This window comes from Polyodon spathula, chromosome 11 (genome assembly GCF_017654505.1).
Source record: "Polyodon spathula isolate WHYD16114869_AA chromosome 11, ASM1765450v1, whole genome shotgun sequence".
Classification (NCBI taxonomy): domain Eukaryota; kingdom Metazoa; phylum Chordata; class Actinopteri; order Acipenseriformes; family Polyodontidae; genus Polyodon; species Polyodon spathula.
The window spans coordinates 21,578,900-21,597,051 of record NC_054544.1 but is presented as its reverse complement, the minus strand read 5'-3'; the positions used below and the strand labels follow the sequence as shown (position 1 = coordinate 21,597,051).

Below are 18,152 nucleotides of genomic sequence, written 5' to 3'. Positions count from 1 at the left end.
ACATGGCACTTGTCTCCTGTGGTCATGCCTTGGGTTCAGCCCTAACACTGCCATGGCTCCTGAAGCCTTTCTCAATTTTTTCGATCTTGCACTTCACTTATTAAACCATAATTACAGACCGTCTGAGACGCAGAATGTACAACATCTGCCAGCCCTGCTTGAGCGCGGGTGGTTTTATTTTTAGGAGGCCCTGCACTGAAGACTTTAAACTTCCAGACCCAATTTGCGTCAAGTCAGCCACAGTGCAACCCAACATTAACATAATGTGGGGATGTCAGTAATTAGAGAGGAAGTGCCTACATTGCACAGAAAACTAAAGGTAAACCAACAACACTGTGGATAAAGTGCCACTCTTTCACTGTTGGTAGAACGTACAGTACCAGACTGTTCTTGTGTGTGTGTTTCTCTCTCTCTCTCTCTCTCTCTATATATATATATATATACACACACTAAGAGTTTTCCTGACTGGCAGGAATACATTATTGCTGGTTGTAACCTCACTGTCAGCAGAGATTTAAAACCTCTACTATTAAAATATATATTTAGCTCATAAACCTGGAGACTGAACATTGGTCCTTAGTTTAACTTCTTGAACTGACATAACATACCCTTATATTGTTGAGATTTTTTTTGAGTTATTTGCATAAAATGAATGTCCATATTTTTTTCTTTAAGTACATTAACCAGCTTATGCTGTATTTTTTGTATATGTGTTTTTATTTTATTTTTTTCAATCTTTGTTTTCTTCTATTTCATTCATCTGTTCCTCATCTACTGTTGTGTCTACTCTTGCTGGTGAACTTATTTTATTTATTTTTTTTTTCAGATGGACTGCTGTCTTCACTCAGAAAGTTGGTGTTGTACCAGTTATGTGGAGTTTCATCCCCAAATATATTAAAGGAAATAGGTGAAATGCCACTCATTTTTGGCAGTGGTTTTGTAACTAATAGCAAATGACATGACAGTTTTTATTTAGTGATTTATGTAGTGTGTGTGTGTCTATATATATATATATATATATATATATATATATATATATATATATATATATATATATATATATATATATATATATAAAATAATATATTTCAGCCAAACTATATAATATAAAAACTGTTTTAGTAGTAAAGTCCCAAACTATAAAAACTGTACAACCACTGTATATTTCGTGCAAAGAAAAACCTAAAAAACAGAATGTTTTACTTGAAAGCAGACTCCACAACAGCTGGACAGGCAGCATTTAGGCAGGTCCTCTACAATGTATTATTATTTAAAAGTGAAAAATTAATATGAGCTGTTTCCAAGAATTATCTTTCAATAGCTCAACCAATTAGGTGTCAGTACTGTAAAAAGGTTATTCATTTGATGTTAAGTATTTACTAATGGCTATGCAGTATCAGCGCCACTGCTACTGAAATGTTCTGTTCCTCTCTCTTCCTGTTGACAATCGATTTGTCCATTAGAGAGATGTTTGATGGCGTGTAATAAAACTGGGCTGCAGAAAATTACTTTAATACTGTACTTTAATTTCCGCCCTGTATTGTTGGAGAGAACAGGCTACATTTTAAAAAGCCAACACGCTAAAAGCAGACAGAGACGAAGAACTACTAACTAGGGAGAAAGTTGCAGTTAATGGGAGCTAAAAGATCATTTAAGATAATAGTGATGCCACGTGCCAGGTTTCCTCAAAATTAAAAAATTTAAATGGCTGGAAGTATGGCTAAGTCCACAATATCCCTGTTGTTGCAGACAGTGCACCCTGGGCGGGGTATAATAATAGGTTTTGGTTTTGTCTGATTTTCTTTCTTTTTTTTTATTGTGTCTTAAAAGCCAACAATCTTAGTTAACCACAATCCTTTGACAAGAAGCCACTGTTGGTTGCAAAGCTCTTACAAGAGACCTTAAAGTGGCAAGCACACTCTGTGTTTGTTTCTTTTAGCTTTGAAGTACTTGTAGTTGCTGAGCTGTGAATTTCTAAAGGGTGGAAAACTGCAAAAATGATAACTTTTACAGCCCTTATAAATGGTGCACTGTATTCACAAAGCAACATCCTAGGACAGGGGGTAAGGCTCTGTGGTTTTTAGGGAGTAATGCCCAATGCACCTATTACCATTGCCGTGACTAAGTGTTTACTGTAAAATGGCCCGTGGTGCAGCACTACACTGTGACCAGTTTTTTCTTTCTCTTTTTTTTTTTGATAGCGTTTTTTTCCATATTTTATCTACAAAATTGCTCTACTGTCTGCATCAATGAAGTAAGTACACAGCTTTTTTAAATAAATAAAAACTAAGCTGATTTACTATTAATAAAAACGCCACCAAAGGATTTGGTGGCCTTGGAGAGAGTCCTGCTAAGAACAACCGGGAGTAACCACAGGACTAAGAGAATGAGCTATTAGGATAAGCTGAAGGAACTGAAGAAATAGGGTAGACTTGATTTGAAGTCTTTAAAATGTTATAAGGAGACAGTTGGAAATTAAGTGGAGGCAGACTTAGGACAGAGGGAAGGAGACACTTCTTTACACAGAAACCGATGATGGTCTGGAAAGAGTTTCCTAGCCATGTTGTTGGTGCTGAATCACTGGGATCCTTTACGAGTCAATTTGGTAGTTTTGAGATCAATCAGCTACTAGGAACTGGCTGATCACTGATGGGCAGAATGGCCACCACTTCTCTGTAAATTATCTTATGTTCTTCTCTACATTTTTGCTTGACATTTTGGGACCTGTTTTGAAGAGAAATTTCAAAGAACATGACTACATACCAAGGAGCCTTATACTTCATTGTACAAATGTAGTCTTGTGCATGTTGCAGTATTTTAGAAAAAGTGATCAAAGGCTATTCATTGTGGCGCTTCTGACTGATTACAGGCATTCCCAATATGTTAAAATGTTAACATTTAGGAAAGTAAATGTTATTTACTAATTTGTTTTGGTCAATAATAGTACTCCTCTCAGAAAATTTGCAACAACGGTTTATATTTTAAACTTAAACATGACTGTGGGACACAACAGCATTGTATTAATAATGTAAGCACTGTATATTTAAGAGGATGCATTACAAGCTGTAGCGGTTCATGTGAATACATGTGGAATTCATAATCAAAATGGGAAAACAATCCTGACGAGAGTGTATTAATCCCTGCCACTTACTGTGTCATGTAGCTTACAAACACGCAACGATTCTTTTGCATTTACATTTACAACCAGTGACAGAGTGTACTGTAAATAGCTAAGTGCTACTACAAATGCACAATACATGCTGTCTTCCCTTGTTATAGTGAAGAGATCCACAGGATGCACATCAAATTGTACAGCATTAGACAGCACAAAGAAGCAAAACTCTGTCATCATCAGCCAGGTACAATGAGTTGGCACACCAAGTAGCCAGCTTCCTTACAACAATCTTCAATTACCAGACAAGTGGAACCCAACTAAAACCCCTGTGCTGGGAATGTCCCCCCCCCCACCCCCCCCCCCCCCCCCCCCAATGCTGTGTTTCTATGTTTTTGTAACACTCGAGTTGGCCTCCAATTCGGCTGCGTACCAGAGTTCTTTAGTACCATTTTACTATGCAGGCGAATTAATTCGGGCCGAGCAGAAAATATGTCACTAATCATGGAATCCCTGGTATTAGCAACAATCTCTATGAAAGCCAGGGTCAGTAGCAAATTACAGTTAGAAAAAAACAAAATAATAGCTTACCTGTAATTTAACTCCGTTAAAAAAAAAAAACGATTTAACATGACCGCACATTATGCAACGTGGAATCATGATGAAACATTATCACTGATTACTGTTTGGGGAGAAAGGGTCATTCAACGTCAGCTTTAAGGATCTTTCAGAAATAAAAAGGCATCAGTGGATCCAGAAATTTTGCATTGCACTAACACTGTAAGTCTCTTACCTGCTCAGCTTAATTTGTGGTAGCAATGTACATGCCTATGGTTGGGGCAAACCTGTACTAAACACAAACAAGATATGTGCTGAAGCCCATCCAATGGTGGCCAGTTCCAGCATGTGCAAGAATAAGGTAGCCTGCGTTGGGGATAGGCAATGGGGCAAAGGCATATGAAGGGTTAATGGAAAACATGGCTATCTGCTGTCGAGCTCCCAGGGTTTTCCACTAGTTCCCTTTGCAAAAACATCAAAGCCTTGTCATCTGGCAGTGCGGAGAGCTGGTTTGAGTTAAGTTCAACCCTCCACTCTGTTTCCAAGTTCATGGTGAAAGTGCCTGAGCTTCTGGATTTCATTAGAGACAATTTTCTTATCTTTTTTTTGTGTGCCTCTCTCATTCCTTTTTCATCTCAGTCTTGATCCCCTGCAAATGCAACGTGGCACTTGCTGGGTCTAAATAACAAGGTGCTGCCTTCAAAGCACAGATTGTCTCAGGGGCCCCACAAACTAGAAAAAAAAAAGAAAAAACCTGTAGTGGATCTATGAGCTGTTGAGTGCTCCTTCCAGAACTTATGGGGGACTATAAATTCTGAACACCCAAGTGCTATTGCATGTTGATATCAATAGGAATATGCCCACGAGTCATGATACTCACACAACAAGGGGAAATAAAAGGTGCTTAGTTCTACTCACTCACTGGATATTTCAACGTGGCAGAGGATTAGAAAGACGTTTTAGATGACAGGTTTAGGAGTTGTGTTTGAAAAACCTACCCTCCAACAGGCAGGTTTTTTTCTACAGCCAATAGTAGACCACAGGGGGTCAACAAACCGTTGAATGGTTTCCACTGCTGCAGGTCAAGCATCTGTACTGGGGGGAGGGGTAACGGCCTATCAGTCTCCATATTAACAGAAATAAATGCTGCGATTTTTCAAAATCTAACACAAAATACTGTACTAATATTATGGCTTCCGGTAGAAAAAAACAAAAAAACCTCAGCAGTTTTAAAATATAATGCACAAACAGCAAAGCGTTACGAAACGGTATGTTCAAACAGCAAAGTGTTACGAACCAGTATGTTCAAACAGAGAAGCATTACGAAACGGTATGTTCAAACAGCGAAGCGTTACTAAAAGGTATGTTCAAACAGCAAAGCATTCCGAACGGTATGTTCAAACAGCGAAGTGTTACGAAACGGTATGTTCAAACAGCAAAGCGTTACTAAAAGGCATGTTCAAACAGCAAAGTGTTACTAAAAGGCATGTTCAAACAGCAAAGTGTTATGAAACATTATGTCCAAACAGCAAAGCGTTACGAAACGGTATGTTCAAACGGCAAAGCGTTACGAAACGGCATGTTCAAACGGCAAAGCGTTACGAAACGGCATGTTCAAACGGCAAAGCGTTACGAAACGGCATGTTCAAACAGCAAAGCGTTACGAAACGGTATGTTCAAACAGCAAAGCGTTACGAAACGGTATGTTCAAACAGCAAAGCGTTACGAAACGGTATGTTCAAACAGCAAAGCGTTACGAAACGGTATGTTCAAACAGCAAAGTGTTACGAAACGGTATGTTCAAACAGCAGCAACTGTCGATCTGGAGTATTTGACTATTTTTACCTGAACTATGTCCAAATATTGGTTGTTCTGCATGCTGTCACAACAACTTTTACTGTGGCCCATAGGGCGCACTGACCATCCATAATTTACACAAAGCCGAATGACAAAATTTTAAGATCAGTCAGCTACTAAAGGCGGAATGGTCTCCTCTTGTTTCATAAATGTTATATTTCTCTTGCATTTAGGTTAGGGAGAGGTTGGTGTACAGGTACTACTCAATCAGCTATGGCTTTTCTGCAGGTTTTAAAATTACTTTATAAATTAATATTTTATATATATATATATATATATATATAATATATATAATTATATATATATATATATATATATATATGGAAAATAAAAAGCGAATAAAATTTAAAATTCCGGCCGTACTTCCTACCATTTCTTGCGGGAACTGACAGTAGCGACTTACCGACACGCGACGAAAATTTCACGTTTTACTTGCAATGACTGATATTTCTTAATTTGATAAGATTTAATGAGACAGGATTGCAGACAAGTCTCATGCTCTGCATGCGTTCCCAGCAAATAAAACATTACAATGCATAAACGAAAGAATAAAAAGAAAAGTGGAAAAATCCACTTCAGCCACTAGGGATGATATATTTCAACACTTCTGGCACGGTTTGAAAGTCTGTGTCACAACACGCTACCTGATAAATAAGCCAATGGAGAATACAATAGGATTGTAGGCCAAAGAGGGGCTTATGGTTTTGATAAACAGGGGGGAAATGAACATTGGATGAAAAGGAGAAGGGTCAAGAACAGGGTTAGAAATGAACAACATGGTGCTACTAGTGCAATTGCTAGTCCTAATGTGAAATGCCGAAGCTGGAATCAACAACAACCGTTGGGGTCCCTAAAAATGGACTTAAGATTTTATTTTGCAAAAAAAAAAATACTGTTATAAATTTTGATTTACATTTATTTTGTATTTTTTAACAAAGCACCTTTGTAAACGCTCATGCTGATCGATCAATCACCTGTTTGCACCTCAATACTGAGTGACTAACTGTACTGACACTGACAGCACCAGATGGGATGACAGAGGAATAAATTCTCTCAGCTGTTTCACCTTGCCGACCATAAAGCTCTGCCTGAAATTGACACCGATGACACAAATAAAATGTTTATTTTATTGTACAGTACATGTGTTGCTGTTTACAATAATGCTGGCTGGCTAGGAATTACTATCTACAATAATTAATGTACTCACGTAGACATGCGGTCTTCACTATAGTCCCAATTTAAAGACAGTATGTTTCACTGTAGCTCTCGGGATGAAATTGTTAGATAGGAGGCTATTTTATTTATTTATTTTTTAATTAGTAGTGGGAGAAAACCGCTTCAGCAAGTACAATAGAATCTGCCAGAACTGACGGACACTGAATCTACTGTAGATACTAATGAGAGCATAACAAATACAAAACAGGAAAACAAGGGAAACGCAGATCTTTTCAAGAAAGCTGGGAGACTTTGTACACATGGATTTTATATTTTTAAACGCTGTAATAACAGTTCTGCTTGAGAAGCATTCACACTATATATTGACAGAACAGGTGACTTATTTACACTATGTGGGACCTTGTTTTTTTCCCCCATTGGTGCTTGAGCCCCGCAGCACTCACAGAATCATCGCCTGTGCACCTATTATCAGTGATTAAAGCTTGGTTTTCAAACAAACTGATTATCGATCACCAGTAATGTATTGGTATAAGAAAAGTGTGTTTAAAAAAGTAATTTCAGCTTCCAATTACTTAAAATATGCTGACGATAATGTAAACAACACCAAGCTACAGACATGAGTCCAAAGCATTAGATAAGAACTCAACTTTATTATGAATATATTGTGTTGTTTTGTTTTAATCAACATACTGTGATAATGTTCATTATGGTAATTGTTTGTTTATTTGTTTTAAAATGTTTAGTAAAACATGGCCTATTTGACCTCATTAGTACAACCGTAACCCAGTATAAATATCCACATTTTTGTAAAATGACTTTACACTTACTTCAAAAGATGCAAAATGTTTCAGTAAATTCAAACGATAAACTTTGCATCCCGTGCAGGGGGAGAATACAAACATAAAACGTCATTAAGTGGGGTTAGCATTGTAGGGGAGATGAAGGGAGGCTTCAGCTCCGAGTGACAGTTTTCTAAGCATTATTTGTGAATCCTTATTCACCAGTGCTACACCCCATTAGAAAATTAACTTCGCTGCATTTATTTTTATGAAAGACTGAACGTGAGAGAATATGTGCACATCTGTTTTAATCGCTCATCAAGAGGACTACTGAGACACAGACATCAACTAGACCTCGTCGGATTTAATTCACCTCTAACCATGGTCAAGAATACCTGCTGTTGACTGTGGTTGGTTGGTGTAAAAACTAAAACCTAAACATTTACAACATTTTGTCCTTCACAAAATTCTTGTCTACAGCTCCTTTGGCCTAGCTAGGCAAGGTAGTGCATAGATTTGAAAGGCATATTTTTGCCCTAAATGCCTTAATATGAAAAATAATAAGCAGATAAAATATCAGCTTGGTTTTTGTGGACGTAGTCAAAAGGCGGAAGATATGCCAATCAGAATTAATGTTAAAACCAGTGAACACAATGCCACAGAAAAGTGTTATGTGTTAAATAGTGTGCTTGAACCATTTGAACACAAATAAGTAAACCAAAAATCAGTGTGTTAATTATAAAGGATTTCTTACAGTGCTAATAATGTCTGTGGGAGTCTGTCCATCTTCTCTTTGGGATCTGTTCCTCGGTGCTGTTAAACATTACCCATATTCTGCATGGAACAGCGTGCGTATGGCCGTGTAAATTTGAGCTTTGTCTTACCTGAAAGCCGCAAGGTATTCTGCGTCGCTCATCGGAGGGTCCACACCGCCAGTGAATGCAATGTTAACATTGAATCCAGCCCCAGGGCCACTGCCTACCTGAGGAATGGGTCAACAACATCATGTTGGGATTTTACAAAGTCCCGATAAGCTGAAGAGCAAAGACGGTAAAAACGTGAAAGATGACTAATGCATACTTGTATCTCCAGATTCTGGGGTCCCTAGTGGCTAACTGTAAACGTTTGAAGTTGTTGAAGCAGAGACTATCAGATCCTTCAAGAATAAACTGGATGTTGTCAGTATGGTATAACCCTCACTGTGACCATAATAAGACCTTTAGCTAACTGTCTGGAGGAAGGGCAGTCCATTTAGCCACGAATTCCTAGAAGTTTCATTTCCCCTAATAACTAAATGGTTCAGGGGTTTTGTGTTATCGGACCATACTTGTATTAAGTGAGCAAGCATAGGTGGGCCAACTGGCATTCTCATTCTAGAATTTCTTACGTTCTCATGCTTAATGACTATCCTTTCACATCCGTCTACTGTGACATGGAGCAGGGACAACCTGTCTTTAAAGAGATGTCACGTCCTTACTGGTCTATCACAGGGAATATTATTATCTTTAATGGGTATGCTGCTTTTCAGTTAGACCATAAAAGGGGAAATAGTATTAATCCCTAGAGGTCTCAAACTTTAATACCAGCAAAATATGAAGTGCTTGACAGGTGTTCAATTTTAGACAAAAAGACAACTTTTTCAATGTCTTTATGAATGTGAGCATCTAATTAATCTGAAACTTTAAAACAAAAAAAATAACTAAATGTGCTGTAGATATGAGTTGGATTCACTTGTGGGAGTGGGTTAGATAATCTATTTTAATTATCTAATAGCAAATCATAATATCACCCCCTTAAAAAAAGACTGCTTTATTACAGACATCTTTTCAACATATGTGTTCTTGTATTAAGTGATGTTAATGAAGTTTGAAATCACTATTGAGGAAAAACACCCAGCTGGGTAATATATATATATATATATATATATATATATATATATATATATATATATATATATATATATATATATATATATATATATATATATACATACATACTATACATACACAGTGCCTTGGAAAAGTATTCAGACCCCTGAACAATTCTCTCATATTACCGAATTACAAATGGTACATTGAAATTTCGTTCGGTTTGATATTTTATTTTTAAACACTGAAACTCAGAATCAATTATTGTAAGGTGATATTGGTTTTATGTTGGGAAATATTTTTAAGAAAAATAAAAAACTGAAATATCTTGCTTGCATAAGTATTCAACCCCTGTGCTGTGGAAGCTCCCAGTTTGCACCGATGAAAGAAATTGCCCTAACGAGGACACAATTACCTTACCATTGGCCTCCACCTGCGAACCATTAAAGTTGCTGTCACATTTTCTGGATAAAAACCCCACTGTTGCAGGATCATTGGTAAGGCTGTGAATCTGAAGGAAGATGAAGACCAAAGAGCATTCTACAGAAGTCAGAGATAAAGTAATACAAATGCATAGATTAAGGAAAGGGTACAAAATAATATCCAAGTGTTTGGATATCCCAGTGAGCACAGTTGGATCAATAATCAGGAAGTGGAAGCTGCATCACACCACCCAGGCACTGTCAAGAAAAGGCCATCCCTCAAAACTCAGCGCTCAGACAAGAAGGAGACTTGTGAGAGAAGCCACAGAGAGGCCAACAATCACTTTGAAGGAGCTACAGAGTTCAGTGGCTGGGAGTGGAGTAATGGTGCACCAGTCAACCATATCAAGAGCTCTGCATAACACTGGCCTGTATGGGAGGGTGGCAAGAAAGAAGCCGTTACTTAAAAAGTACCATCTGAAAGCACGTCTGGAGTTTGTCAGAAAACATTAGAGTGACCCAGCTGCGAAGTGAGAAAAGGTTTTGTGGTCAGATGAGACCAAGATAGATCTTTTTGGCCAAAACTCAAAGCGCTATGTGTGGCTCAAAACTAACACTGCCCATGCCTCGAGACACACCATCCCTACAGTGAAGTATGGTGGTGGCAGCATCATGCTGTGGGGATGCTTCTCATCTGGGCATCTTGTTATAATTGAAGGAAGAATGGATAGTGCAAAATACATGAAAATACTGCAAGAGATTCTGCTTCAGTCTGCTAAAAAACTGAAGCTTGGGAGGAAATTCACCTTTCAGCAGGACAATGATCCCAAGCACAAGGCCAAAGCAACATTGGAGTGGCTCAACAACAAAAAGGTGAATGTCCTACAGTGGCCCAGTCAAAGTCCTGATCTCAATCCCATTGAGAATCTGTGGCACTACTTGAAAATTGTGGTCCACAAGTATTGTCCAATCAACCTGAACAACCTGGAGCAAATCTGCCAAGAAGAATGAGCCAAAATCACTCTGACTCTGTGTGCAAAGCTGGTACATACTTACCCCAAAAGACTTAAAGCTGTTATTGCAGCGAAAGGTGGCTCTACTAAATATTAATGTGTGGGGGTTGAATACTTATGCAAGCAAGATATTTCAGTTTTTTATTTTTCTTAAAAATATTTCCCAACATAAAATCAATGTCACTTTACAATAATTGATTTAGATTTTATGTGTTTTAAAATGAAATATTGAACAGAACGAAATTTCAATGTACCATTTGTAATTCAGTAATATGAGAGAATTGGTCAGGGGTCTGAATACTTTTGCAAGGCACTGTGTGTGTGTGTGTGTGTATATATATATATATATATATATATATATATATATATATATATATATATATATATATATATATATATATATATATAGATAGATATTTGGCCATGACACATCTGCTTATAAGGCACTGAGTGTTAAAAACAATAACACAGAATGTATAATACCTGTCTTTAAACTGGTTAAAACCCATAAAACAAATAATTAACCAAAACAATCTTAATTCGAAAATGCTAGGCATCAGCAAATTACAGAGGTTTTTCTTTGTGTCAAAGACCTGGCCAGTAACCCCAGAGCTAATGAAATGTGTGGTCAGACTTGTTCATGGCACAGACACCAGTAGTGAGTGCTGTGGTCTGGCCAGCTGGAAACTCACAAAGGAACCCAATGCTCCACCCTGCAAAAACCAACATTCTTTGCACACTACAGACTGGACTCACAAGTGAATCCAAATCAAGAGTTATTCAAAACATCTTTATAGTGTGCGTCGCCCTGACGTCATTTGCCATTTTGGAAAAGTTTGCAGCTAAGAGGCTTCTGTATTGACTGTACTGAAAGATGAACTGACTTGCAGATATACACATTGTACGATTTTATCATCCTTGCCTCCATTAAGAGTTTATGCTTCTCTTTTTAAAGAGTAAGTCGATTTATTTATTTATTTTTGTACGTTTTCATGCATGTATTTTTCCTTGAATATTTTGAGTTACTGGGGTGCTGCTGCTGAATTCTAGTTGACGGTCACGGACATATGAAACACAGGCTAGAGCCTCCAAAGTATCTTTGTGCAGCTTTTCTGGTTTAAGCACTATAACACACTTTAAACATATGTTCCTGCATATCTCTGTGTGTCCGACGTGCATACCCTGTTTGAACACTCTTACTATACCTCCTCGGGAGCACCGCTGCCTGGGAAAAAGTTGCCGTCGTCGTAGCGATGGAGTGAAAGATACAGCACGTTGGGGTCGTCGTAGAAGGCTTGCTGGGTGCCATTGCCATGGTGAACATCCTGAATTGAAACAGGTGAGACTGAACACTCTTTAAAATAAACTACTGTTAAGTATAATACACCAGGAAAAAAGCACTGCCTTTAGAAGCCTCTAGTTGATGGTAAAATGTATGTGAAAACAGTAAGTTCTCTCTCTTTCTCAGATTATCTTTTGTATAATTTAACTCTTTATTGTTTTTCATTTAAAAAAAAAAAAGTGATGCATGTTCTATGAACACAACAACATGTAACAGTGATTGGTTAATTCGTTAAATTTATAATTCTCAAACAAGCTATATTATGCCTCCATGCAAAAATTAAGGCTGGCATGACTTAGGTGTGCGTAAGCATACATAAACACCAAGTTTCACCACAGTTGGATAAGCAGTTCTCAAGATATGGCTAAAATACACGGAGACATACCAGTGCCCCACACTACATCAGTTACCAGGGATATATTACATGTAATAAGCCCCCGCTCACTAACCCTTTTCCCCAAGGACTCTCACTTACCCAGTCGACTATTAAGATCTTGCTAACATTGAGTCTCTGTTGCAAGAGCTTGGCAGCAATTGCCACAGAATTGAAGTAGCAGAACCCCCTAGAGGTTAGGAGAAAAGAAAGACAAACAGTGTTAATTGCAGGGGGTTCATGAACTGTTATCGTATATCAATGATGGGGGGAAAGAAAGAGAAACTTGGTACAACATGTTTTCAGCTCCCCCTGATATCCAGATTAAATAAATTTAACACCAAATCATCTTACTGCAGCAGGTGACTCGAGACAGATTCCAGTAACAGCTGAACACTCTAAATTATTTTAATTCTCAAGTTTACTATATTTCATCTGCTTTCCTTGTAGCAATATATTTTGAAAACCTATAGCAGGATTTGTATTATTGTTTCAATTCCCTGCTATTCAGGGAAACCTTTCAAATTCCACATTTAAATATCAGGTGCAAAACACGACAAAGCTCAAACACTTTTGGTTTCCAACTCTTCTGAAAATTTTGTACATCTATTGTGCCAAACACTGCCCCTATTTCAAGATCCAAACCAAAATAAATACAGTGGCCTTCAATATTACTGGGGCACCTCCGCTTTTTTGATGACTGTCAAGTGAAATATAGGCTTCTGAGCATTAGAAATACATGCAGTAAGAGCTCTTTCAGTGAACTGTTTAAAAAAACAAAAGCAAAAAAACCTCACATGTTTACAGCATCTAAGTGTGAAATAAACACAAAAGTGACAGTTTGCACTGAATAAACGTATTTTCGTTTGATGGACTGTTTCCATGAAAACTTCATTAAATTTGATTAATTCAGAAGTCTTCAGTATCCCAATCATTTATTTCGATCTGTACGGCTAACAGCGGTCATGGAAATGACTCCACGACTGGGCTGGAACAGAACGGCCCGCACTGTACATTACAGCCTGAAGGAGCAGATACTCACATGGGGGTGCTCTCCTCTGCATGGTGTCCAGGGGGCCGGACCACAGCAAAGCCATTCTGAAACAAAAAGCTGTGAGAACAATCCTGCCAGGCACATTCACCTTTAAGGTACTGTACCTTGAAGGATGGGCATACTCAGGCTTTCATTTTAATTTTTTTTTTTTTTTTTTAATTCGGGAGCCATAGTTACTAGGCTGTGCTAGTCTCCACCTTCTCTACATTTATTTAGACATACTAGGTGCAAACTAGTGTCAGCAGGTATACGTACATAAATAGTGTGTATTTGTGTCTGTCCATATAGCACTCCCATAGGGAAAGAGAACCCACCTTTAGCTCTCCAGCTGCTACTTTGAAGACCAGCTCGACCACAGAGCCCACAGCTAACCTTGCAGCGCTGGATGAGTGCACCTCGTTCCAAATTGTGTCACTGTCTACCTACAAAACCAGACAAAAAACAAAGTGGGTTTTAATAGTGGACAGCTGCATGAAAACTGCAGGCAAGACTCAAAACCCAGAGATAAAAAAAAAAAAAAGATGCAGACTACCAACCCTCAATGACATATCTTAACAGAATACAGGCTTAAAAGATTTGCTTAGAACAACACACCATTTTAAGAATGTGGTCTCAATTGCCACAAAACGAACAAGCGTTTATTCCCAGCATGAAGAACAAACATTTGACATGGAAAACTGGCAAAAGAACAAAATCCCAACAGGGAATTCAAAAACGAAGCTGGTCATTCATCAGGTAGTTTTTAGTCGCTGGCAATTATGCAGACGCACGTTTGCCCTAAAGCAAGCAGTTGGTGGTGTTGGTTTTCACCACAGACAGACCTGCATTTTAACAAAGCCAAACACTTAGCACTTAGGGTCTAACATGTTCTATTTAGTCAGAGCACAATACAGTTTATGGTGTCGGGAGAAAAGAGGAATTCTTTGTACACGAGCCACAACATAAAGTATTGAATCTTTTTTCTGTGCAGGTGTTGGATTCTGACTGAGAAAGAATGCAAGACCGGTTCCAAGTCTATAATTTTTTGAAAAAGGTTTGGTTTAATAATAAATTGTGTATGTCCAGAATTAGCAATCTAACCGGATTGGGCAGAAAGGTAAATGTCTCTCTCATTACCAATTACTTTTTTTTTTTTTAATGTATTCTGGAATATAGAAAAATGCATTTCCCAGCTACTGCAAGGCAAAACAGTAAATCTGACTGATTTTAATAAGGGATTTCACTGCTTTTCCAGTTATTTCTATCAATTGAACAGAGCCTGTGACCTACACATTCCATTATGGCTTTACTGTATATAGTGCTGGAACAAATATCCGAATAGTCGAATGAATATTTTTTGACAAATATTTCGGATTACAAAAATCAGATGTTCGTATTCGCTACAAATGACAAAAATACCTTGCACTTATTTACTCCCTCGCCAGAATTTGCGAGATACATTTGGAAAATGAAAAACAGCTCAGTGTGAGATTATATAAAAAAATAGAATCAACACAGTAGCTCTTCAGACTCAAACCAGATAATGCACGTGTGCATGCATTGTGATCTCTATGGTATGCCACCTGGGACAAAAATTTAGCGCGAGCCAGAATCTCATGGGACAGAAAAAAGGCAAACAAGTTATTCTGAAATGCTTCACTTAAACAGTATCCAACTTGCTGGAAATGTTGTGTAGTGATTTTTATATAGACTATGTGTGTGTGTGTGTATGTCTATATATATATATATATATATATATATATATATATTATTTTTTTTTTGGGTCTTTCTGTTTTGTGGAATGTAATAAACAAGAAATAAAAATGGTGAGTTTTTTTCCCCCCTTCACTTTATAACATTTACACATTTGTTTTATTTGAAGTGTTTAAAGTTAAATTTCAGTTTTCGTTTGCGTGTTCAGCTACAAAAAGGCAGAAGTAAACCTCATGTTATTACATTATGAAAATGTGTCTGACCACCAAAGAAACGGCAATGTCAAGGAATGAAAATAAAATAAAAAGCGTTGTCAGCTTTATGTACTATTTGTTTTGGTAATAAACAAAACAATGTTTGACTTGAACTGCTATTTGGCATCCTTTGTTTTGTAGTTAATTCACTGGGGTAAAGTAAGTCCTACACAATGTATTCTTTACTCCTAGGATATTTTTCTATTTTAACGTGTTACATATTGTAAGGTCTTGCTGTAAAATAAAGTCACACACACAGCGGCCACGGCCACAGCCCCTGCCCCTGCTGCTATGCTGTCTCTCCCTGTGTTCAGAGCAATATAATGGCTTGTATTACTTTCTGAAAAATGTTACGGATATTTAAATTATGAGTGAATATCCGAACATGAAAACCCTGTGCTCATTCCAACACTAACTGTAGACAGTGTACATGCTTAACACCTTGCCCAAAGTTTTATTATAACAATTGCCTGTTAATAAAATAGCATTTGAAAGGAAATTAAACAGATACAAGCTTTAGCTTTAATAGTAAAATTACTCAGCTCCCAGTTTTTGAATCCACTAGACATATATGAGTTAAGCACTTGACGATGTTGCGGGATTGTTGGCCTTTTCTGATCTTTTAGATAGAGATTGCCATAGCAGGTTTAAATGTTCCCCCTGATACACACCTCTCATAAATAACACGAACAATTTCCATTCCTCAGGCCAGGGTGAATTAAAGCATACAATTGAAGGAAAGCAACTAAACTAAAACACACTAAACAATAGACCTCTCTATTCAGATAACAGACACCCACACTTGGCCTAAGCCCCGGGCTCACCCCCTCAACTCGGAAAACATTTTCGTTTACAATTTATCAATTTAGCTTTGAATGGCATGACTTGCTCGAAGGCAGTGTACAAACTCCAACCGTTTCAAGTCTGGCCAAGAAAGACTGCCACGCATTACGAGGCTGCGGTGCATTTACGATACACAACGAGGGAGAAAGCGCGCCTTGGAATGAATACATGCAGTTTATCTTCATTCTACGGGATCATTTTCAAAGTGGAGGCTTTCTTCTTTGCAAAGTCAGGAAGAAAACAATTTTGTCCCATTTCCATAACGGATTCCAGGCCCTGCTTCTCCCCAACTTCTCTTTCATTCTGTTTGGAGATCAGAGCTTTGGCATTTGCCCGTGCAATCTCATTTGTAGTACGGTACACAAGATGATCTATGATAAAGAGCCATTGAGTTGCAGCACTTATGGGTATGCAGAGTTTAAGCAGTATACTATAACACACCACGTTGCTGACTTTTAAGAAGAAATAAAAATCATGTCACTGACTAACCTATTAATGATGTTTTCTTCCAGATTCTACCTAACAGTGACTCCAGCTCGGTTTTTTAAAAAGTTTTGCCATAAAGTTGGGATTACAGTGAAATCTTGTTAAATCGACACCATTAATTTCAACAGCGATTTGATTGGGGCCTGAAAATGGTGCTGAATCATACAGAATACTTGTTTGTAGAAGGGTTAGATTAGCCGATTTTACTGTAGTTAGGATATTGGGGTGCACACAAACCTTTAGCTCACCATTCACCCTCCCTATTGCTTTATATGTCAGAAACACATACGCTAAAAGAAGCTTCTTTTCACTGTGAGGTGTTAGTTACCATATCTTCAGTGGTGGTGAAACGAAAATCCATCAGTGTTTACATCAATTTACGACACCCCAGTATCTAACTTGATGATATAAATGATGGGTCAGTGCGGGTGCTGTTTTACAACTGTGTCTGGATCCAGACTGACAAAGAAAAATAAACACCGGCACTAACACTGTCAATAGGGTTATTGGAGATACCGCGGACAGCCAAGACAGCAAAGCGTCGTTCTATACCAAAACGTAACCATCAATAATGATTTCATCAGAGTTATGAGTTACGGCTTCAAGCCTTAGCGTATACAATTGATAGGTATTGAAACATGGATGTCATTTATAATTTTACAACAGCAAAACTCTCAAACTGTCGCCTGGACTTTACTCCCTCCCACCCCTCCACACACAAAACCTGTTTATAGAAAACATCTGGTCACAATTTACCGCTCAGAGGAAAGCAAAGCAACAAGTTCTGATAGCTCTGGAATGGAGAGAACAAACAGGACATTATTTTTACATTAAAGAAAAGACTTACTCCAACTCCACCACAGGGGAGCCTCACGAACATGGGAGTCAGAGAACCTGCGGACAGGAAAAAGGGAAAGATGCCGTGGGCTTTAGAGCGTTCAGGTGGAAGGACTTTCACCTGCAAGTTATAAATGATTTTTCACATCTGACAACTTGCAGTAATACAAAAAGAGAATTAAAATCACAAACAGTAGGAAATGCAATTACTTTTATGATCTCTGTAATGATGTTACTAGCGGCTAGTGACAAAATAGCAATTTATTATTGAATTCAACCTGGTGGAGCGGTGCCGTAATGCCCTTTATACAACAGCTGCGCCTGCTTGTAGTCGAAACACTTAAATTTCACAACTTTTTTTAATGACCTGCCCGTTTACAATAAAGTGGAAAGCACAGAATGGTAAAATGCGAAATCATTTAGTAAACTGACACCAATAAATTGAAGGAGGGCAGTTGAACAAGGTGGTGGAGAGATATTTCATAC

At 37.9% G+C, this 18,152-nt stretch overlaps 1 protein-coding gene across 8 annotated transcripts in view; it reads right to left on the bottom strand.

Moving 5' to 3' along the window:
• The window catches only part of LOC121322676 (histone deacetylase 4-like), a 243,626-nt gene that overhangs the window by 17,535 nt on the left and 207,939 nt on the right, over nucleotides 1–18,152 (bottom strand). For 7 of the 8 annotated variants that reach the window (XM_041262871.1, XM_041262870.1, XM_041262872.1 and 4 more), the window contains 6 exons: nucleotides 17,677–17,723; nucleotides 13,869–13,976; nucleotides 13,543–13,598; nucleotides 12,603–12,690; nucleotides 11,991–12,110; nucleotides 8,367–8,464 (listed from right to left, as the gene is read on the bottom strand). In XM_041262871.1, the coding sequence (XP_041118805.1) occupies nucleotides 8,367–8,464; nucleotides 11,991–12,110; nucleotides 12,603–12,690; nucleotides 13,543–13,598; nucleotides 13,869–13,976; nucleotides 17,677–17,723 (517 nt within the window). Of the gene's footprint in view, nucleotides 1–3,489; nucleotides 4,403–8,366; nucleotides 8,465–11,990; nucleotides 12,111–12,602; nucleotides 12,691–13,542; nucleotides 13,599–13,868; nucleotides 13,977–17,676; nucleotides 17,724–18,152 lie in introns of those variants that run through there. The other variant, XM_041262877.1, reaches the window with a different exon arrangement.